The sequence below is a fragment of the Nicotiana sylvestris genome, chromosome 3 (genome assembly GCF_000393655.2).
Source record: "Nicotiana sylvestris chromosome 3, ASM39365v2, whole genome shotgun sequence".
NCBI classification, from domain to species: Eukaryota; Viridiplantae; Streptophyta; class Magnoliopsida; order Solanales; family Solanaceae; genus Nicotiana; species Nicotiana sylvestris.
In genome coordinates this window covers 142,630,705-142,654,371 of record NC_091059.1, presented here as the reverse complement: position 1 = coordinate 142,654,371, position 23,667 = coordinate 142,630,705, and the positions used below count along the sequence as shown (strand labels likewise).

The window sequence follows — 23,667 nt, the reverse complement described above, 5'->3', positions numbered from 1 at the left end:
AGCGTGGGGTCGTATACTATTGGGGATTGTGACTTGGTCCGTCCCGATTGATGATTTTACCGCGTATTTGACTGAAACTTATTTGTTATCATCATGATTTGGGCTGATTGCCATATTTGGGCTTCATGCCAACTATTTGAATCCTTCGGGGATGTTTATTACTATTTCCTCACTGTTTTGACTTATTACTTGAACCCAGTCCCGTTATTTTCCATTGTTTTACTACTCAGCCATTTTTACTCAGTTTTGAGACTTAAATGATATTTTAAATGATGTTTTGGGCTGAGAAATATTGTTTTACTATTGCTCGAGGGGCTTGTGATAATTTTTGGACTGAGTAAGGCCGAGGGCCTAGTTGTGAGGATACACTGATACTGATATGAGGCCGAGGGCCTGAGATGCATATATATTCCACAAGGTGGCTTGATTGATATGAGGTCGAGGGCCTAGATTTGATGCCACAAGATGGTTTGATATTGCGCTTGGGCCGTAAGGGGCCCCTCCCGGAGTCTGCACATTCCCAGTGAGCGCGGGTACCCATTGTGATGTGAGATTGAGCCCGAGGGGCGGAAATTGTTGATGTTGTGCTAGAGGGGCGAACTTCTATTTGTTTACTTTATCATAACTGTCTGTCAATTACCTGTTTATTTGTTGTAGAAGTACTTTATTTTGTTTTTCATTGGTTTACTACTTACAAATTACCTATTTAATTGCTTCATTATAGAATACCCTGTGTATACGTGTTTTCTTACTTTCAGTCATTATTTATCTTTATTACTCACTGGGTCGGAGTACTCACATTACTCCCTGCACCTTGCGTGCAGATCCAGGTGCCCCAGAGGCCGAGTGAGAGCTTTTCAGTCGTTCAGCAATTGCCGGAGATTTCGAGGTAGCTGCATGGCGTCCGCAGCCCTGATTTCTCCCTTCTATCTTATTACTTTTCCGTATTTCTAGACTATCTATGTAGTAAGTTGTCCAGACTTGTGGGCTGTGTAGTTTCTATGTATTGTTGACTTCCTCATATCTATCTTGCTGTTTTAAACACTTATTATGATAATTGGTAATTAAACCGTGTTAGCAAATGATTTATTTAAAAATGAAAATGGGTTGTGGTTTATAATTGGTCCGACTTGCCTAGTAATGTGATAGGCACCATCACGACCGGTATTTGGGGTCGTGACAGTATTGGCAGAAAAAGATCAATGCAAATTTCTATTAGAAATATGATCTCAATTTTACAATTATATCCAATAGTTATTTAGCGTTTGAATAAATATTTTAGTTATTGAAGGGCATAAAAGTCGATCAATATTTTAGGAGCAATTTTATCGTTCGACATTTAGCATAAATTATTCGTGTTTTTATAATAATATAAATATAAATATAAATTAAATTAGTAATAGGAATTTTTTAAAAAGTATAACTTAAAAATAATAGGATTGCAAGGCTAATGTTTAGAATTCCGATTATGTCCTTTTATTATGAGTTATTATGCTTAATATTAAAAGGTTATTTTGTAATCCAATATTTTACTCATGAATTTTATAATAATATAGATATATAGATATAGATTATTATTATTATTATTATTATTATTATTATTATTATTATTATGAACACAATGTTAAATTGAATGAGAGAAGGAATAAATAAAACAAAGTAAAACACAAACAAAACCCTCGTGAAAATCAGAAAGTCTGTTGGTAACGGAGGCGGTGGTTAAGAATACGACGAGGTTTCCCGGGAGACTCTGGCTATATACTTCTCAACTTTTCAGTTGCTTGACGACGCTTCAAATTTTGTAAGTACTTTATTTTTATCATTTTTTTTATGCTTTTTCCCTTTTGTCTTGTCTTGTTGATTTTTCAGTGTCATGTTCTGTCTTGTAATTTCCTACGAATTGTGGTTAGTATGGTCACTGTTTGAAGCCTAAAAGAATATTGTTATACATTGTGGAAATCATTCTTGTTTTCTCTTTTTTTTTTTCTAGTAGGAAATATTTTGCTATTCTCCCTCCCCAGTTCCCCTTTTCTTGGAAATATAATTGGTTAACAATTTGTAGACTGAATTATCTAGAGATTTTGAGAGTTTGATGTTTTCTTTAATATCAGGGTTTGGACTGACTGTGGAGTTTTGGTACTTCTGTTGAAACAATTGTATATTGAGTTGGTTGCTAATGTTGTGAGATTGAAACATGGATTGTAGTAATGAATCTTTGAGGGTTGATATGGGGGTAACAGTAGGAGCTGGAGATACTACAGATAGTGTGAATGGATTGAAAAGAGAATCGGGTTGTTGCAGTCAGTGTTTAAATCTGGAAGCAAAGATAAAGGAAATTGAAAATACTTGTTCCACTTTGCAGAAGGAGATTGACCAGGAGAGAAATGGTTTTAAGTTGCTTGAAGCTAAGTATGAAACATTGCGAGTCCAGAAGGTTGCTGTTGAGGATGAGCTTGAGGTGTTGAAGAGAAGGAATCAAGAGCTGGAAGAGCGGATGCGTCAATTTGAGAATAATGACTGTAATGAGGAGAACGAGGAGGAAGACAAGGTTTTACAGTTGATGATCGAGAACAATGTCTTGGAATGCGAGAAACGGGTCGCTGAAAGTAATGTTGAGTCTTGGAAATTGAAGTGCAAGGAGTTGGAGTTGGCGGTATTGGAATTGAACAAAAGGCTGGTTTCAAAAGCAGGAGATTCTAAAGATTTAAATGCAAAATCTTTCTTCTCTGGTGGAGAAATCCAAACTCTGCAATCTCAAGATTCAGGTACTATCCTTTTGTGTAAACAGTTTTATTTTAGTAGTTGTAGATACCATTCTAAGAGGTGAATGTTTTAGGTAAATATTTTGCTTTAGAAGATTGAGATGCATATGGTAAAAAATTCTGCTTATTGCTTTTGATGGGCAGGAAAATCTTTAACAAAGACTCCATGCGTGCAAGCCGAGTGTGTTGGAGCAAACAAATCTTTACTATCTGAAAGTGGTAACAGCCGTAGTAACCAAGTGAGGAAGCGATTGATATTTGAAGAAGAAAGAGGGTCAAACAAGAGGATGGCTCCTTCTACCCCAGCTGGTGTAAGGCCTGCAAATGTTGTTGTTATTGACTTAAATGAAAGTGATGATGAAAGAACTACCCGTCCTCTTTGTACATCAATAAATGGAAATGATTATAAAAATTCTCTACCTCTCTGTACACCTCGCATACCAGGATCTAGAATGGCTCGTGATTCACCTTACCCTGGATCAGGGAGCACCTTGTCTCATAATGAATTTCCTTCAGAGAACAATTTAAAGATGGCTGACATTGAGCAATGCGAAGACAATGACATTTTATGTGTTCCAACTCCAAAAAGAAGAAGAGCTTCAAACTTAATTCCTAGTGATAGCGACACTGATGATGATAACGTTCCAATATGCATGCTCAAGACTAGGCATTTTCATGGGAAAAGCTCCAATGATCATCCCGAAGGCCACTCAACTCAAACTGGTGATTCTAGGGAGGAAGTCAGGAAACCTTCTAGTAGGCGGCGCCTAGTGAAGCTAAGTCATTGTGAAGTGAAAGATGGTGGTGGCAGTGATATCGAAGAAGATGTGTCAGACAGTGAAGGAGAAAGCTTGGGTGGATTTATAGTTAGCAACTCTGACTGTTCAGATGATGGCGACATCTCTAATTCTGAGTGTGCCTTGGGAAGTAATTCTTCTGTAGCTGAAGATCCAGTAAGTGATTCAGAGCATATATCAGAGAGTGATACAGATTATGGTGAAATAATTTCGAGAATTCGAAGGAACAAAAGTGATAAATTAGCGTGGGAGTTTGAGGGAGACATGCTTGCTGCCTTTGGTAAGGATCCTGAGTTATGTATGAGGGCTGTTTGTGTTTTGTATAGGCAGCAAACAGCTGAGGAGAAATGTAGTAAAGAAACAATATTTCACAATCAAAGAGGTTTCAGCCAGTGTGATGCCTACAGGTATGTACTTGAATGCAAATGCATGCGAAATACGATGCTTAAAGATGCTGGTCTAGAGGAACAGAACGCTCATTTGGCTCTAATATTTCCACTTTATTTGTTGTCTGTAACTTATCCAAGCTCATAATCTACTTAAGATAAAATACATGGTTAAAAATGCATCGGCGTTAAAAAGTTTGTCAATATTAGCAATCCTCATCTCTTAAAATTTGAATGTCTGAATTGGAGGTTCAATAATATTTTCTCTTATATATCGAGTTGTTAAGCACGATACGTTTTGGTCGTAATTCCTTGACACCCTAGTTGCTGGATGACCCATGAATCAGTGTCATGGACACATCTCGCTGGTACGGCAGTAGGCCTTGTCTGTCAAACTCCAAATTACATGAGTTCATAACTCATTAACTCTTCTGACGTAGTGAGTAAGCATTAAGCTCAATTTATAATGGGCTAGTCGATTTTGCTTAATCTGAAATCTGTAAACAATTCACAAATCCATAGTGTAGGTCCTTGATCTATGGGGAACAACTAAGCCCCATGAAGAGCACTGCTGCCCAATTAAAGGCTTAAGACCACGATCCTTAGCTTTCCAACCACTTTTTTAAGTAGCTAATCTGAAGAAGACAGTCCAAGAGAAAAGCCTTGAACTTTGCATTTTCAAAAGGATGTTGAGTTGGATCTTGAGGTTAGCTTGTTCAGAAAGTTGGCACAGCTTATATTCAACTAAGCATATTAAGCTAATAATAAATAGCTTAACGACATATTTAGACTCTGTAACTTTGCTGTAGGATAGGCTTGTGTGGAGTCAAACTGCAGACAAGTTTGACTACTCTGAGGACTCTGTATGATCATGACTATGCCGATGTATCGTAGTCCAATGATGAGTCTCACATAGATCAAAACAATCAATCATCTTTGATTGGGATTGCACGACTGGTATAGCCTTGTCCAAGATGGCATGGCTGTCTCTGATTTAATGAATCAAATGTCTTGTTGACTATTCTTTAATGGCTAATGTTTATTATGTAGTTACCACTTGGTTTTGCTGATAGAGGGAGAAAGAAACATGTAATTTCTAAAGGTTTGCACGAATGCTTCTGAAAAGAGGTCAAAGTGGATTAGAGAATGAAATTATTGCTGGGACAAATTGTCTACGTTAGGCCAGGGAAAACGTGGGATTAATATTTCTTTGCGAAAAGGATGATTTCAAGGCTTTAAGTGTGTAAATATGAGACTTATCTAAAAGCTAATCTTTTGACCAGAAAGGCACTTGGGTGTTGATCTGATTTAATGCTTCTATCAATTGCATTGAAACAATGCTGAATCTGATGTTTGCTTTTGTATGTTTGGGGGCTAGTTTCATAAATTTATACTGCCATATTACAGGGGAAGCACCTTGGCTGAATTTCTTACGGATGGAGATCCGCAAGGTGACATGAACAAGTCTGTGGAGGAATTACAAGCATATGATCCCAAGGGTATTGAACTGTGCAGAACTTTGGCGACAAGATACTCCAAGCAGCTATTTGCTATCTACAAAAACAAAGAGGATCCATTTTTCTCAGCTTCCTGACATAGTATGTAGTTTTGTTCCTTGCCCAAAATAATGGTCTAATATCAGTCTTCCTATCCTTAATGTAGATATGACATCTTTTTGATCAGGAACGTTGATATGACATCTTATCATGTACGGTACCTTCTGTATATACAAGCTAGGTGCTTTTGCTATCAAGAATTTGACAACTACTACTATGCGTCAATCATGAGCAAGTTAGGGTCGACTATATGAATCGACTGACCATGCCGCCTATTTAAGCTCATCTCGATTAAACTAATACAACGTCAGTGTTTGGCCTAATCCAAGCCTTGTATTCCTGCCTGCTTTTACTTTGTTTCTTTCTTTCCCAGGGGCAGGGGTTTTCTGAAGGCATTGAGAAGAAATTGCACGTGTAAGCCAATGATGTGCACCTGTTAGAAAGTCGAGGGATCTTTTCCAAATAAGCTGCATTAAGGGTGTGTTTGGTACGAAGGAAAATATTTTTCATGGAAAATGTCATCCTGAAAAATGAGTGTTTTTATCACTTATTTTTTCCATGTTTGCGAGTGAAAAACTTTTTCCGGAAAATATTTTTTAGCGTTTGTTTAGAGAGTAGAGACTATTTTTTAGAAAAATAATTTTTTATGCTACTTTCATTACCCCCCCCCCCAAATACCTAACGTTTTCAGAACTCTGTTTTCTTCAAGAATTTAATTATTCTTTTAAAAATTCGTAAAAATAGCACGGTCTAGCCAGTTTTCGAACTGATCATTCAAAAATAGCCAGAGTTTACCAAGTCAATAAAAAATAGTCATTATTTTGCTGCAACAGAGACCGGTTCAGCATAATATACTGGAGTTCGGTGCACCTGTGTATGAACTTCCAGCATATTATGCTGGACCGGTATACTTTGCTGGCTCCAGTATAATATACTGGAGAGTGGAGCATCGGTGCTCCAAACTCCAGTATATTATGTTGGACTGGTATATTATACTGGAACTCTAGTATATTAGACTGGAGTTCCAGTATAATATACTGGAACTCCAGTATATTATGCTGGAGTATTTTTTCGGATTTTGAATAGTGTTTTCGTTCAGATTTATCTTTACATAAAAAATGGCTAAATTTTGATTACTTTTAAAACTGAGCTATTTTTGAATGACCTCTTGTAAATCTGGCTATTTTTTAATTTCTCCCTAAAAATTCATGCAACCCAAAAGAGACTAATGTGCTGTTTTACTTCTTCACACAAAAACGACGTTGAAATTTGTGCTACATAACTAAAAAGAAAATGTGAGGTGGGGTGGATTGGTGGGGATGTGGAATAGGGCGTGGAAGGTTGAAGAAGAGTTTTGGAAATTGTTTTCGCTTCTGTTGATAGGGAAAACATTTTACTCCAATTGGAGGAAAATGAGTCCATGGGGAAAATGTTTTCCAAAACATTTAAGCCAATCAAACATGGGAAAATTGAAAAATATTTTCCGGAAAACATTCTTTGGCTCTTTCTGCATGATGTAACGTGTAAATATCTGTGTACATTACAAAGAAATTCTAATATAGAGTGAGAGAGATGATTCATTATAGAGCAGGGGAGAAAGCAATAATGATGGCCAAAAATGCAGATAGGGTCCGAACTCCTGTAGCCTTTGTGAAATTTTGTGTTCTACCCAGTATTTGCGCCTCCATTCCATACACACATGAGTCATGACATATCTCGTAAAATCCTTTGAAGCATTTCTGCCTTAGCCTCCTTCAACATCTCTAAGAGAGTTCCTTCAAAGACATTAACAAAGGAACAAGAATATCAGGGGCTATTCAAATTCATTGTAAATTTAAATACAGAAAACAAAGAATGGAGGTGATCACAAGAGCTTCAATCAGAATGGTGGCCGTCCTCTCTCTCCTTCTGGCAGCGGCTTCCCGTCTCTCCGCGGCCGATAACGTTTCTCCTAGCTCAGCTTCTGCTCCCACCAGTAACGGTACTTATGTTTCCTCTTTTAACTATGGTGGCATTTGCTTCAGAATTTTTATTAGTTTTTGCCAAAAATAAAAAACAAACATAAGAAATCAGTGTTTTTGCAATAACTAGTTTCCTACCAAACACTAAGAACTTTCAAAGTTAAAAATCAAACATTAAGAAAGAAAAGTGTCTCAGGTTTGCGAGAACATGAAACTTAATGTTCACGCAGGTTGTTATAGTTTTCGTAGTTGCAAGAATATTTTCCTCGCGATTGGATTGGTGTTTAGTGTACCCCTTGTCTAGTCTATGCTTAACATGCACATGTATATTGTCTAAGGTAAAAAGAACAAGGGAAAGAATCAACGAGGCGAGCATACTCAAGAAAATTGAACTTTTGAAGCGAGAGTCGCATAGGGCGATCGAGCTAGGCCGAGTAAGAAAGATTTTGATGATTCAAAAGGCAAAGGAGAGTGACTGAGTGAGGAGAAGAGAAGCAACCTTCGGCCCGATCATCCAATTTGCTCTAACTTTTTTTTTTTCCAACTCTCCAACATACTTGATTGGTTCTGTAGTCAAAGAAAATCCGTCACTTCGTATTCTAGAGTTATTTTTTTTAAAACTCAAAGACTTTTCTCTCTCTTAGTGTCTGGTTGGAGGCAAAAAAAAAAAAAATATGCACAAAAGAAAACCTGAAATTTTTTTCTGCTAACATTCTTCTTCTTCAAAATTTGAAGCAGACGCCACTATTTTTCAAACATTATTTTTGTTTCTCTGCTTTTTAAGCTCTCATGAACTCAAAATTCCAGTATGTTATCGAGAAAGAATGGACTGTGATTCATTCTGAGTATTAATCCCATATCTGGATCACAGGAACGAAAATAATGCATCTTTGAAAACAAAAATCTAAAATTAATATCTAATAATCTAATTATCTCATAGTTTGGGCATTATGTTTTTGGCAGGGACAAAAATAGACCAGGGGATTGCATATGTTCTAAAGATGGTGGCTTTGGTACTAACATATTTGATTCACTAATCTTTCCTTTATCCCTTCATCAGTTCCTATACTTCCTCTGACGATAGCGCAACTAAAGCTCAGCAATAGAGGAAACAAAAGAGGCAATAATTCCCCGTGTCCCCTTGTTTTAGCTAGCGGTGTATATGGACCGGGTTGGTTCGATTTTGTCGGATTTTTTTTTTTTGGGTTATATGAATATTATTTCAAACTTGCTTTATTAAAGTTATAGATAAAGTTTTGATAAGTAAATATAAAAATTTAAAAAAAATTAACAAACATATGATCTATTTATTAAAGTATTCTTATGGGAGAATTTTTTTAGTAACACATAATAGTTTATTTTCTTAGTCGTCTACCAATAATTTTGGTTGACGTACGCTTTCAAGGTTAACCGAATTTAAAAATTAAACATAAAAATCAATATGATAGATACCTAACTATATGTTCTATGTAATTTTAGTTTATCGAAATACAATTTCAAATTCCAAAAGATATAAAAAATCTTGACATATGAATATTAAAGAATAAAGAGATAATTGACTCATTTTAATAACACATAATAAGAAAGTGCATGATACAATTTACTATTTTAAGTAAATAAAAATGAATGCACTTTATAGTTCTATTAAATATTATATCCCTTAGAGGATCTCAAATATTTCTAGACAACTTTTAAATAAAATTCTATATAAAGCCTTAAAAGTTTATATAAAAAATTATATATTTATATGTCGGTTTGATTCGGATTTTTTTACTCAATACCAAACCTAACCTAGTCGGGTTTTTTAATCAGTTAACTTTTCGGTTTAGTGTGATTTTCCGGTTCGGTACACCCTAGTTTTAGCCATGTTATTATTCCAATTTCCTTTCTATTTGGAAGATGTGAAATATTATAATTTCCTCTTCTCTTTTTTTTTTTTTTAAATTTCTTCTGGTCCTTCCTTTCTTGTAAAAAGCCCTTTTAGAGTAGAGATGTACATACATTTTGAATTTTTCTTTTTCGAACTTTTGCTACTTAATTTATGTTCCGCGCTCGCTTGTTCCCGAGTGTATTTATTTTTTTATTTTGGAAAAATATGATTAGCCTTCATTTCGAGAACAAATAAATGATCCCAGAGCATCAATATGTTCCTCCAATATGTTCCTCTATTTGAAGACCGAAATCAGAGCATCAATTGATTTTTTCGAACTATAGTAGATTAGAGGAATTTTCGGCAAATCTATATCAGATGTCGTGAAGGCGATAATGTCAAAGCAAAACATATCCTAGATCTATACATCATAGGTTTTGTACGAAGGAAAAGGTGCAACAATTTATTAGAGATATAATGTCGTTGGATGATTATATGATATCAAAATCCAAAGTTAAAAATTTATTATTTCTTCGGGAGGGAGGGGGAGAGGGAAAAGCTGAAGCCAACATCATCCAGACATCCACATTCAATTACTCCGATTTGAAGAAACTGGAGAATGAAATGCTATTACTAGCAATGAGTTCATCTCTCTTTACTTACTTACATGTAAAATACTGTGGCTTTTAGATGTTATGTATAATCGATTAAATAGCAAAGTTGGGCTGTGGCTTCTCTCTTCTTGCATTTCCAACGCCTACACTCATTACGGAACTTTGCACAATTTTACAGCATTAGCGACATGTCCTATATGAATAGTGATTTAAAGCTAATTGCAGGAGATCAATTCCTCCGATACTCGGAATACCTGGCACTTCAGTAAAATAATAAAACGATTCTGATGGTAACGCAAAAGAGCAACGATGAAAAAGTTCACATTTTTTAGCTGAGATTGTTGGGAATAAACCCCTTACCAAAATAATATTCACGGTAATAAAGCGGAATAATAATGTAGCACCGAGATACGGTAATTAACAAGAATAAAAGAGTAACAATGACACCAAAATTTTTACGTGGAAAACCCTTCTGAATAAGGGAAAAAACCACGACCCCGAGAGGAGCAACTGATATCACTATAGTAAGGAATTTTACAACTTTGTAGGTCGGAGGTAAATACTCCAAAGACCACTACAACACTCAAAAGAAATAACCCTCTTTTGATATTCCCACCTCACTACAATATCGCTCACTCTCTATTTTCCTCACAGACTATTTTCTTATACCTTGTCTGTGAAACCTCACTCTTTCTTTCTCTCTTTGTTGGTGTGTAGAAATGAGAGTTGAAGCTCTCCTTTTATAGCCAAAGCTTCACCCTCTAAAGCCTACAATATTTGACAATTTACACACATTTTTCACAATTCAACAAAGTTGGCTACCAAACCAAAGAAATTCAACAAGGTTGGTTACCAACCAAACCAAGTCAACAAGGTTGGCTACCAAACCAAAGAAAACTCTTATTAGGCACATGCCTAATACTTCTTCAATGAGATGGACATCATCAATCTCCCCCTCCAGTCTCATTCATCCAGAGGAGGTAGCACTGTCTTCTAGTTTGAATGCATGCCGACAAGTTCTTTGCATAGCTCGAACTTGTTCCTTGGTACCACCTTGGTCAGCATATCTGCGGGATTCTCATTTGTAGAAATCTTCAAGACTTTTAGAGATTCATCATCTACCATTTCTCGAATCCAATGATATCTCACATCAATGTGTTTGGTCCTTGCATGGTACATAGAGTTCTTGCTAAGGTCTATTGCACTTTGACTGTCACAATAGACGACATACTCCTTCTGATGCAATCCAAGCTCTTGAAGGAATCGCTTGAGCCATATCATCTCCTTGCCAGTTTCTGTAGCGGCAATGTACTCTGCTTCAGTTGTTGAAAGTGCAACGCACTTCTGCAACTTAGACTGCCATGATATAGCTCCCCCTGAAAATGTAAATAAATATCCAGTAGTAGATTTTCTGTTGTCAATGTCACCTGCCATATCAGCATCTGTATAGCCCTTCAAGATTGGATCAGATCCTCCAAAGCACAAACAATCTCCCGTGGTACCTCTCAGGTACCTGAGTATCCACTTGACTGCTTCCCAATGTTCCTTTCCAGGATTTTCAAGAAACCTGCTGACAACACCAACTGCGTGAGCAATATCAGGTCTAGTACATACCATTGCATACATCAAGCTTCCGACTGTTGAAGCATAAGGAACTTTAGCCATGTTCCCTTTCTCCTCCACTGTTGTAGGACACATCTTCTTACTCAACTTTAGATGACCAGCAAGAGGTGTGCTGACTGGCTTAGCATTCTTCATGTTGAAGCGTTCTAGTACACGTTCAATGTACTTCTCCTGAGATAGCCACAACTTTCTACTTGTTCTCTCTCGAACTATCTTCATCCCTAGAATTTGTTGTGCTGGGCCCAAGTCCTTCATATCAAATGACTTGGACAGATCTCCTTTCAACTTTGCTATCAACCCCTTGTCTTTTCCTACAATTAACATGTCATCCACATACAACAACAATATAATAAAGTTATTCTCAGAAAATCTTTTGAAGTATACACATGGATCAGAATAGGTCTTTAGGTATGTTTGACTTTTCATGAATGAATCAAACTTCATGTACCACTGCCTTGGTGCCTGCTTCAATCCATAAAGACTCTTATTCAATTTGCACACCATGTGTTTCTTTCCAGCTACTTCAAATCCTTCTGGTTGCTCCATATAAATCTCCTCTTCCAAATCTCCATGAAGAAATGCAGTTTTCACATCCAACTGCTCCACTTCAAGATCTAGGCTAGCTGCTAAGCTCAAAATTGTTCGAATAGAAGTCATTTTAACAACGGGGGAGAAAATTTCGTCAAAATCAATACCTTTCTTCTGTTCGAAGCCTTTAACCACCAATCGAGCTTTGTATCTGACCAGCTTGCCATCTCCATCTTTCTTGAGTTTAAAGACCCATTTGCATTTGAGTGGTCTTTTACCCTTTGGAAGTTCAACCAGCTTGTATGTGCCATTTTTCTGGAGAGATTCCATCTCTTCTTGCATAGCTTTCATCCACTGGTTCTTTTCTGGATGGGACAACACCTCCTTAAGACTTTCTGGCTCCCCCTCATCACTGATGAGGACATACTCTGTGGAAGGGTACCTGCGTGACTCTACCCTTGGCCTCTCTGATCTCCTCAGAGGTTGAGGTTGTTCTTCTCCCTGAGTGGGGTGCTCCACTTCCTCGACACCTTCATCAAGTTGCTCCCCCTGCTCAATAACCTCACCAGGTTGCTCCCCCTGCTCGGCAACCTCGTCGGTCGTACTTTCTGCACTTGTGGGATTGTTAGAAGTAGAAGGAATAGTAACAAAGTTAGGAATTATACCATTCTTCGCCTTTTCTGACATATCAGCAGCAGTTCCAACTTCACTTTCTCGGAAGACTACATCTCTACTTCTGATGACCTTCTTCTTTACAGGATCCCACAGTCTGTACCCGAACTCTTCATCTCCATATCCGATAAATATGCAGGGAATAGATTTATCATCCAGCTTTGTTCTCTGCTCTTTTGGTACATGTGCAAAAGCTCTGCAACCGAACACCTTCAGATGCGAGTAGGACACCTCCTTGTTGGTCCAGACTCTCTCTGGGATTTCAAACGCCAACGGAACTGATGGACTCCTATTGATCAGGTAACAGGCTGTCTGAACTGCTTCACCCCAGAATGACTTAGGCAGTTTAGCCATTCTGAGCATGCTTCTCACCTTCTCCACAATGGTGCGGTTCATCCTCTCGGCTACGCCATTGTGCTGTGGGGTTCCAGGAACTGTCTTTTCATGTCTGATCCCATGACTTGAACAATACTCTTCAAATTCCCTTGAAGTGTACTCACCTCCATTGTCACTTCGGAGACGCTTTAGCTTTCGACCCGTCTCCCTTTCTACTAGAGCATGAAACTTCTGGAAAACTTGAAACACCTGATCTTTGGTTTTCAAAATATAAACCCATAATTTTCGTGAAGCATCATCAATAAAAGTAACAAAATATTTGTTACCGCCCATTGATTCAATTTCCATTGGGCCGCAAACATCAGAATATACTAAATCAAGTATATTCAATTTTCTTTCAGACGATGTCTGAAATGAGACTCTATGCTGCTTACCAAATAAACAGTAGTCACAAGGTTTTACAGTTGTACCTTTGGCATAAGAAATGAGTGATTTCTTGGCAAGAATCTGCAATCCCTTCTCGCTCATATGACCCATTCTTTTGTGCCATAAATCTACAGAAATCTCATCTTGTGCCGCGTTCAATTCACCTTGGCATATTTCTGCATTTGTCCTGTACAACGTGCCACGAGCAACTCCCTTTGCAATCACCAATGATCCCTTAGTGAGTCTCCACTTTTGATTTGCAAAATAACTCTCGTATCCATCTCGGTCTAAAGCAATTCCCGAGATCAAGTTCATCCGCAAATCAGGTACATGCCGCACATCCTTTAGAACCAATGTGCATCCGACATTTGTCTTGATACAAATGTCACCAATCCCCGCAATCTTTGAGTAACTTGTGTTACCCATTTTCACTGTGCCGAAATCACCTGCTACATATCTGCAAAAAAGATCTCTTACCGGTGTGGCATGGTGAGATGCCGCTGTGTCAACCACCCATTCCGACTCTGAACCTGACAGGTGCATGCATTCCTCTTCCTCATTTATAAAGAGGACAACATTATCATTATTTTGCACCATGGCGGCTGTGTTGTCGTCATTCTTCTGGCCACTGGTTTCACCTTTGCCCTTCCTTGGATTTGGGCAATCTCTTTTGAAGTGACCTGGTTGATTACAGTTGTAGCAATTTCTGACTCTTGATTTGGATCGGTTCTTTGACTTCCCACGAGCTCCGGATCTACCATAGTTGTTCGAACTCCTTTGATAACTCCTGCCTCTACCTTCTGTGATGAGAGCCTGTCCTTGATTTTCAGGCTTCTTTCTCATCTTCTCATTGAGTAGAAGAGCCGATGTGACATCTTTCAACTCAATAGTAGTCTTACCGTGCAGGATGGTTGTTGCCAAGTTATCGTACGAAGATGGCAACGAGTTCAATAGCAAGATGGCTTTATCTTCTTCCTCGATTTTCACTCCGAGGTTGGCAAGCTGTGTGATTAGTCCGTTAAACACATTTAAATGTGACAAAAAATTCGTACCTTCACTCATGTGTAGGGCGTATAACTGCTTCTTCAGGTACAATTTATTTGTCAGCGTTTTGGACATGTATAGGCTTTCCAACCTTGTCCAAATTCCTCGTGCAGTGTCTTCATCAATGATGTTATTTACCACATCATCTGATAAGTGCAACCTAATTGCACTAGCAGCTCTTTCATCCAAGTCAGCCCAATCCTCAGCTTTCATGGTATCAGGCTTTTTGGAATCAACATCTAGAACCTTGTGTAATCCTTGTTGGATGAGCAGATCTCTCATCCTTCTTTGCCATGTTGAGAAACCGTTATCTCCGTTGAATTTTGCTACCTCGTACTTTACTCCGGACATTTTTATTTTTTCACCAAGTATAGTACTACCGACAGTGAATAGTATTTCAGTGAACGAGCAGAACCCGTGCTCTGATACCAGTTGTTGGGAATAAACCCCTTACCAAAATAATATTCACGGTAATAAAGCGGAATAATAATGTAGCACCGAGATACGGTAATTAACAAGAATAAAAGAGTAACAATGACACCAAAATTTTTACGTGGAAAACCCTTCTGAATAAGGGAAAAAACCACGACCCCGAGAGGAGCAACTGATATCACTATAGTAAGGAATTTTACAACTTTGTAGGTCGGAGGTAAATACTCCAAAGACCACTACAACACTCAAAAGAAATAACCCTCTTTTGATATTCCCACCTCACTACAATATCGCTCACTCTCTATTTTCCTCACAGACTATTTTCTTATACCTTGTCTGTGAAACCTCACTCTTTCTTTCTCTCTTTGTTGGTGTGTAGAAATGAGAGTTGAAGCTCTCCTTTTATAGCCAAAGCTTCACCCTCTAAAGCCTACAATATTTGACAATTTACACACATTTTTCACAATTCAACAAAGTTGGCTACCAAACCAAAGAAATTCAACAAGGTTGGTTACCAACCAAACCAAGTCAACAAGGTTGGCTACCAAACCAAAGAAAACTCTTATTAGGCACATGCCTAATACTTCTTCAATGAGATGGACATCATCAGAGATCCCCGATACCAATCGGAAAATAAAACGTTAAAGAACTTTTCTTGAGAAGCAATAAAGAACTTAAATAATCTAATGATAACTGAGAACACCTCAGGAAAAACTGCTCATTTAAAGTTTTATCAAAATCTCTTCTTCGTCCAACGACAGAATTGCCCAAAAACCAACCAAACTTGGTTAGGAAGCAAAGAAGAGTGATTATTTTCTACCAGCTAACCTGTAAGGGTAATCTACCATTGTCAAAACTGCTCCTTGTGCGCGTGCAACCATATCCACATTAGAGCACACCCGTGTTCTATCCAGCGTACCTTCATGGCCCAACTAAGCTAAACCGGTGACCATTGCTCGATTAAAAGACATCGGTAAGAAGAAACCTAATTAACCTGACTAAGCTCCTTATGAAGAATCATATTGGTGGTGTAACATATATTTGACAACTTCGTAAAATGAAATCACAATTCCGACAGAGGGACCAGCACGAGCAACACGAGGTCCTACTCCAGTAAACAGTCCCTTGAGCCCTCCATCCCTGCATTAGTCAGCATGATTTCATTCAGAATCCACTTCATAGCCAGAAAAACAAGTGTACAGACATGTATGTCATTCTATTTGAAAAAATTGGCGATCCTCTGAGAACCCATGACACAACCGATTGTGAATTTCCACTACCTATACCCTATCCCTTTCCATTTAAAGGCATAACTAAAATTGGAGGGATAACAATAGCTTTATGGCTTTAATATATGCAGTTTTTATGTTATTCTACATGGGAATAGTTCATTTGACATATTCTCAGAAAGCTGTACCTCCAAATCTCCAGTAGAGTTTGCCTTGTCGTCATTGTCAATGCCCTGGCAGGGTTCCTCTGTGATAAAGAAAAGAGGTGGATAAGCAAACCATCAAATGTATGGAGGAAAAACAAGTCAATTATCACCATGGATCCAAGATAAAGGCAGCACTCTCTAACCTAAGCTAATTTCAAATAATCCCTTTATTTCGTATAAACATGAAATTGCAATTACCCACCTTGGGCCCAAAAAAATTACTAAGTGTGCACGGTCATAAAATTGTTGAAAATGTTTATACTCTAGAATACAAGTAGAAAGGTCAAAAACAAGTAATTGACAACTACATGGACGGTTCTCCAAAAGTTTAGGATGTAAATTAGAGTTAGCAAATTCACTAAGCTCAAGTCAACTATGAGATTTTCATACCAAATATGCCCTCAAAGTAACCAGAAATGATGCTTGACACAAGTGGACAAATCTAAATATCAGTACTATGGAAATGAGGATTTAGACGAAAAACAAACACCTCAATCTGCCTTCTAGTCTTCGCAACATCAAGGGGACATGTTGCAGCAGCAGCAATACTTCCTGCAACAAAACCAGCAGAAATATTTGCCCCGAGGACACCTGCTGCATTAGGTTCATCTCCCATCAGACTAAGAAGTCGCCTTCTTACCTGTAAATAGACTTATGAGAATAACCATTGAATCAAATTAAATTCATGAACAGATCAGAATCTAACAAAAGAAGAATTGAATCATACTGGTTCAAGAGTTGACCAACAAATTGCAGAAAAAGGGACATCACGAGCAAGTTGTGCCCCAAGTCCAGTCCAAAGTACACGATAGCTTTGTACTGCAATAGAAAATACTATATCAACTTCAAACAAAAGATTGCAAGAGCATTCATATTTCAAGAGTGAAAGTAAGAGCCAGAATTTTAGGGTAGAGAAGGAGCTAGAATGAGATGTAACGGACTTTAAGAAACTCTATATGCTATGTAAAGATTCTACTTTCTGAAGGACCTTGCTTTAGAGAATATTATTTTATGTGACAAACTTTTATACTTTGCAAAATACTCACAACATCTCAAACCTTTGCCAAGCTATGATTCATTTACTCTTGTTGTAATGTGCTATTGGAGGAGGAACAAATTAACTGGCATCCCCCACAGATATTTAAAGATCATACCCAATGAGCCTATAATTGGAAGGGACATTTTTAGGAATTTATGCGGATAACACTTTCAATGTTACAATGGAATCTCTATTCAATTTCACTAACAAACAAGTTCAGCTATCTCTTTTCTATAGCTAGAAAGCAGGAAGTGGAAAAATTGACTTACAACCACTGTTGGTGCTAGTTGTGCTCCTGACATTGGCGATAAGCTCAAACAGGGTCTTCCGGACTCCAGCAGGCTTGTCACATTTGTCCATATCCTTAAATGCCTGTATAACAGAAGAAACTTAGTAAAAGAAAGAATCAGAACAGTTGAAAGGAATGGATCATTCATTTCCTTAGCAACTAAAGGGCTACTGGAACACATAGAATGACACAACTAACAAAATAAGCATCAAAGGCTCACAATGTAAAAGAAATTTCTCTACCACCCCTCCGTGTTTCTTTTACCCCTTTCCTCTCCTTTATGTATGGTGGATACATTAAACCTTGACAAAGGAGATCCGAAATACCTGCATTCGTGTTTTGGCAAGTTCAATAGGATAGCAACTTGTGCAAGCTAAAGACCGTGCCAACGAACCAGCTAACAAAGGAGCATATGGTGTCAAGCTTGGGGCACTTTGAGCAGTGAAGGCCTCTAACCGGTTGCGAAAAATGTCATAGCAAGGCAAGTAAATCCCAACCTGTTTGAAAAGCATCAGCACAACAATTATAACATATAGCGTAAACTCAACTTAAATATGCCAAAAAGGGAGTTCTTGGCGAGTTCAAAACAACTAATAAGATCTATAGACACATACTGTTGGTACAGCCAATGCTAGAGCAGCATTTGTGCCTCTCCATAGCCTAGAAATACCCTCCTGTAGAAGGACTCCAGTTAGTGCCACGAAAATTTTAAACAAAACAAACTGGAACTTCTGAAACAAGCATGAAAGAGTCATGAAGCCTTGAGCAATCAAGACAATCTACAGACTCAAGTGTCTGAAAGATAAGTGAGAATAAATATGCCAACCTGCCGAATAATTTTGTAGAAGACATCTAGTGTTCCTTTGTACTGAAAACAATCAGCCGGGCAGATTGATACTGTACCATGAACACCAGCACGGGTGCATGAAGGTGAACACCTCAGATCTGCAAACATCTGAGTGAACAAGCAAATAAGTCAACATTAAATACTCATTACAAAATAAGCAAAGATATATAACTTTCCATTCCCCGGAGACCAATGCAGATAAACATTTGAGATAAGGGGGGCAATAACTTTAAAAAAAATGTATTTAAGAAATTAAGACCCTCTTTTTATCTTTTGTTTTATTTAATAATGGTGGTGTCCGAACAATTCTATGTGCACCATGACTAATCTATCGGGCATATGCCACCTCTCACTAGCACATGCACTGAAGCTTGACTACTAAGATTGTTACTCCAACTATTCACCATAACTAAATCATGTTTCATCTTTCATCCCCCACCAAGAAAGGAAGTTTCACTTAGCCAATTGTATCACTCTCAAATTTGCTGCATGTGCCCTGCCCCCCTCCCTCCCCCAACCGAAGCATTAACTAGAAGGAAGACTATACTCATGTTATATTGCATAACTTAAGGCTATAAATTCTAAGGATGAAACCACTCGTATCTTTAATATATCAAATTTATGTTTCTTCCCATTTTTCCTGGTTTTCGTGTTGCGTTGTGTCTACCGCAGCTACGTCTATTTTTCTAAATTTACGCTTTATCTACTAATAGCATCAAGTTGATCCTATTCCAGTGATCATGTCACACATGCTCTCATTCCTGCTACCACTCCCAAGTTTGGTGTCCTCAGACCTATTCAGAACTAATCAAGCAGGCAACACGTGCAGTAGTTATGTCAAAGTGTTTATGTAACTGAAATAATACCAGGTAAAAATCACTAAGGAGAAAAGAGTGGACCATTCGCTGGAATTTGATCTACAATTCCATCTTTCAAATATCAATTAGATCCACTAAAAGTAAACAGATTAAATATTGCCCCAGCATTATCATCCGGCAATGTGAAAAGAATTTTATGACACGATTAAGAAAACTGACACAGCTTTTTCATCTATCTTTTACTTGGAAAATCAAAACCTTACAGCAGAGTTAACTCTTTTGCTATAAATACTTCAACAAAGATAACTCCAACACACAAGTCAATATCCTCTCTTTCTAACTACCTCATTTTCAAATGCTGGTTATCAAGAAACACATTGGTTTTGCCTGTTCTTTCGACAAAAGGTTTTGGGTTGTGGTTAGTACCATAGTTCTCGATGTATGATATAGGAAAAGAGCTTCAAGTGGAAGAAGTGAACAAATCCATCTTCGAGAAAGACAAATTAAAGTATGGCACAAAAAAGTTTCCACATAAAAAGAAGACTTAAAAGCATGTTGTACCATATTTGGTCCAAAAACTGCCATGCGGCTTGTCATGTTACTCATTGGATGTGAATAAGCAACTCCAGCTGCTTGTGCTTGCAATCTAGTCTGTAAATAGTGCAGAAACAGAAATTATTCAGCTCATCACTTTATGTATGCATGCAATATTGTTCAATTAAAGTAACAAAAACTTGTGGATACAACTGAGTGAAAATCAAAAGATAAGTAGATGGTGAACAAATTAGTTGGAAAATTGCTGGTATTAAGCATAGAGACCTTGACAACATCAAGTGGATTAACAAGGACGGCAGAGAGAAACGCTGCACCAGCTGCTGAAAAGGCTCGTTCGGATACTCCCAATTGGCCATCCGAGGAGGGGCTGGGATCCTGGGATGGAGGCTGCTGAGGATGTAGGGGTTCAGCCCCATCTGTGATAATTACTGATTCGGACATCAAGGAAACAGTACTATCAATATCAAATACTCTATTCAACTGATCAGTCGCGTCCGTCCATGAATTTTCTCCGCGCTTCAGTTCGTCCACCATTTTTCTCTCAATCTTTATCTAACCAGAATCAAAGATAGATCAACCTGAAACGAATTGTTGCAAGAAACAAACGCGTTCAACACTTTAAGCACTGAAATCCTATAAAATACAATTATGATTTATGAGAAGGGAAATTTTGACCATAAACCTCACCCCTTTCTCTTTTAACTTATAATACAGTTATGAAAAAGGAAGCAAAAACAGTAGCAAATAAATGGAAATTAGGAATAACAAAGCTAAAAAAAAAAAAAAAAATAGGACCCACCCCCACCCCCACCCCATGGAAAGAATGTCAATATAAGATCAAACGGAGGTTACATCCAAACGCATACAAGGTAAGCATAGAATATGTTCTTGCCATAGAAATTGTTGAATAAAAAGTTGACAACAACAACACCTTAATAAACAATCAAAAGACAACACCTTTAATACCAAATTAGCTGGGGCCGACTAGATGAATCCTCAATATCAACAAATTTGATTCCAATAGTCAATAATTTGTTTTCAAATACAAAAGATAAGAAAAATCTCAAGACATCAAATTCATTTCTCCTCCACCCAAATATAAAAGGAAATGATCAAAACCAATAAAATCCATGAACTAGGTTTTCATAATATTGACAGACAACAGCTATTAAGGGAAAAAATCAAACAAATAAAGAATAAAAATCAGAGCTTTAACTGGAAAAAAGTAAAAAAATATTTAGTAATGAAGGGGAAGCATAACAAGACAGGAAAATAATGAGAAAAATAAAAGAGGACAAGCAATTACCTCTTGATCTTAGCTTTAATTCAGCAGTTGTGGGAGTGAAATCATAGCAAAAATATTGAATTTTATTTGGGGGAAGCAGTTCCCTAGTTCCTTGGAGAAGGGGAAAACAAGAGAAGAACATACGTCGCCACCCCGCGGGCCAGAAATAGAGAGTAATGGCCAAAGAAGTCTCTCGAATTAGGGCTGCGTTTGGCACGTCTAAAAAGTAGGACCTATAAAAGGAAATTAAATATTTCTGCTTATTTTTTGCAATATTTCAAGACGAACTAATGGAAAAAAAAAATAAAGGAAATTTGATTGAAACATGGAAAGGACCAATAGGAAAATAATACCCTTCTAGAAGTAGGACTTGGAAATCTAAGGGGCCGTTTGGATTTAAATAAAAAAAAAATCCCTTTGGTTATACCCTAAATTGAATTTTTGAAGATGAGTTTCGAAAAATTCTAAAGATGAGTTTTCAAATTTGAAAAAGTGGATTTTACCCTTTTCTTCATGTAAAATTTAGTTTTCTCTCACAAAATTGTATATTTTTTTCAAGTGAAACACATATTCAAATACAATTTTAGATTCTAAATACTTTTTTTCAACTTAACTTCAAAAACTATTGAGTTGAAAAGTTATTTTTTATGTCCAAAGGTCAACTAAATTTTTATATTGTCGCTTTTAAAATAGTTCAATTTCTTGTATGACTGTCATGGTTTCAAATAGGCACGCAATTAAGGAAAGATGTAAAGCTGAAATAAGCATTTTCTTTTTTCCAATTAATGTGAAATTAGCGTAGTTTTTCACTAATAATGTTCACTATAAACTCGTCTATTGGTGGGAACATAAAATTAGATAGTAATCCTTTTAATGAAAGATTTACAGCCCATAATAACAAATAAAAATCCAATATAATTAGGGTAAGTGCAACGTAATTTACGTTGAATAATCATCATTCATTATGCCATTTACACAGAATCATGGATCATCAGGTGATTAAATAGGCTACAAATTAAGTTCGGTGGGAATGCGACAGACGAAGGGAAAGGAAAATGGAATTTAAAAATTTGTGTTTCCTTGTTTTTTATGGCATGTAAATATAATGATATAATGCAAAAAATACGATACTTGCGAATTTACCAAATTGTGCAATAGATAAACTTTTACCATCAAATTTCATTTTACTCGTCCTACTAGATACCTTTCCATTTTCTTTTAAAATGTTCAATTTTGTAATTGCGCGAGATGAAGATTTTCATCTAGTTTGAATTGCCTTGAATTATTCCTCTTTTACTTCTAAATTTTGATTTTGATGAATATATTAATTCACTAACTCAATAACATATCGAATTTTCATTTTAAAGTATAATTTAGAGCCTCATCGCAGCTACTAAACTTTTTCTAAATTCAACCCCCTCCCCCCCCCCCCCCCCCCCCCCCAAAAAAAAAAAACACCATTTCTTTCCTCTTTTTTCGACCAAATGCTAAAGGAAGAAAGAGAAAACACATTCACTAAATTGCTTATTTATTTGGACGAGAAAAAAGGCGTGAAATAAAAAATAAATTAAACAATTGCTTGGACGGGAAAAAAGCCCAAAAAATAGTGGTGTAAATGCATGAGTACACGCCGCTAAGGATTGGAAGTTGTAGGGCTTTGGTTTCGCGGCTGAGATTTTAATTTTAGAGGTGCCAAATAGCAGACAATTAGTTGCGTTTTGACTTTTTAACCATTTTACTCTTTAGGTAGTAGGAGTATTAGATATATCCTCTCATACGAATTTAGATGTCTCTTTCTATTTTTTTTGGTTTGGGGTCATGATCTTTTTATTAGATGAAAGCTTCAAATTTGCCTCTGTAACATTCAAGTAGGTCAATTTTATTCTTCAGTATACATTTGGTCAATTCATATTGTTGTTGTTAGCAAATTGATTTTATTTGTTATTAATATCGAACTCTTGCGTCAAATGAGTGGACTCCACGCGTCCAAATACTTCAAAGAAAAAGTTAAAATTTATCCATTAACTTCTGATAATGATTTGGAATTACTTTTAGATTTAATTTGAACTTGATAAATATAAAAACAAAATTATTTTCAACGAGAATAATATTAGATCAATAATTTAGCTAAAGAAAACTAACTCGATTTCGCCCATAGCTATTCCTAGGTGCACATCGGGAGTGTGCTATTGTCACGACCCAAATTCTCCCTTCGTGAATTGTCGTGACGGCACCTAGTCTCTACGACTAGGTAAGCCTATCATTTCATTTGCGGAAAATGAAATGCAGAACATAAAGATTTACAACTAACAGAAACATATAAAGTAAATAAGATATTTGAGATGTCGCTCGGCATATACAATAATCATTCTCGAAACGTACATAACACCCC

General features: G+C 37.0%; 2 protein-coding genes across 3 annotated transcripts; one reads left to right on the top strand and one right to left on the bottom strand.

Annotated features, from left to right (window-relative positions):
- The first annotated feature begins 1,671 nt into the window (after window positions 1-1,671).
- Window positions 1,672-6,113, top strand: LOC104235956 (uncharacterized). 2 transcript variants are annotated; one of them, XM_009789795.2, is made up of 5 exons: window positions 1,672-1,801; window positions 2,112-2,765; window positions 2,907-3,966; window positions 5,353-5,543; window positions 5,629-6,113. In XM_009789795.2, exons 2-4 carry the CDS (start codon window positions 2,195-2,197, stop codon window positions 5,537-5,539), a joined length of 1,818 nt encoding a protein of 605 aa, XP_009788097.1. In that variant the 5' UTR covers window positions 1,672-1,801; window positions 2,112-2,194; the 3' UTR covers window positions 5,540-5,543; window positions 5,629-6,113. The 2 variants fall into 2 exon arrangements, with proteins under 2 accessions (XP_009788097.1, XP_009788096.1); XM_009789794.2 differs by having other exon boundaries at window positions 5,353-6,113.
- Window positions 6,114-15,636: 9,523 nt separating this feature from the next.
- On the bottom strand, window positions 15,637-21,595 carry LOC104235955 (mitochondrial carrier protein MTM1). The gene is made up of 11 exons (XM_009789791.2): window positions 21,297-21,595; window positions 20,255-20,568; window positions 19,997-20,086; window positions 18,597-18,725; window positions 18,385-18,444; window positions 18,097-18,267; window positions 17,751-17,853; window positions 17,170-17,261; window positions 16,933-17,082; window positions 16,425-16,483; window positions 15,637-16,147 (listed from the first exon to the last, which is right to left on the bottom strand). The coding sequence occupies exons 2-11, from the start codon at window positions 20,522-20,524 to the stop codon at window positions 16,015-16,017; spliced, it is 1,257 nt and encodes a 418-aa protein (XP_009788093.1). The 5' UTR covers window positions 20,525-20,568; window positions 21,297-21,595; the 3' UTR covers window positions 15,637-16,014.
- Between the last annotated feature and the right edge of the window lie 2,072 nt (window positions 21,596-23,667).

Bases quoted from the DNA above. Each gene is read 5' to 3' on its own strand.
- LOC104235955 (XM_009789791.2), bottom strand. From the start codon at position 20,524: ATGGTGGACGAACTGAAGCGCGGAGAAAATTCATGGACGGACGCGACT. The intron at 18,726-19,996 runs GTACAACATGCT...TTGTTCACTCAG, and splicing joins CAGTTTTTGGACCAAATATG to ATGTTTGCAGATCTGAGGTG. The intron at 17,854-18,096 runs GTATTTCGGATC...TCTGTTATACAG, and splicing joins TTGCCAAAACACGAATGCAG to GCATTTAAGGATATGGACAA.
- LOC104235956 (XM_009789795.2), top strand. From the start codon at position 2,195: ATGGATTGTAGTAATGAATCTTTGAGGGTTGATATGGGGGTAACAGTA. The intron at 2,766-2,906 runs GTACTATCCTTT...TTTGATGGGCAG, and splicing joins TCTGCAATCTCAAGATTCAG to GAAAATCTTTAACAAAGACT. The intron at 3,967-5,352 runs GTATGTACTTGA...GCCATATTACAG, and splicing joins AGCCAGTGTGATGCCTACAG to GGGAAGCACCTTGGCTGAAT.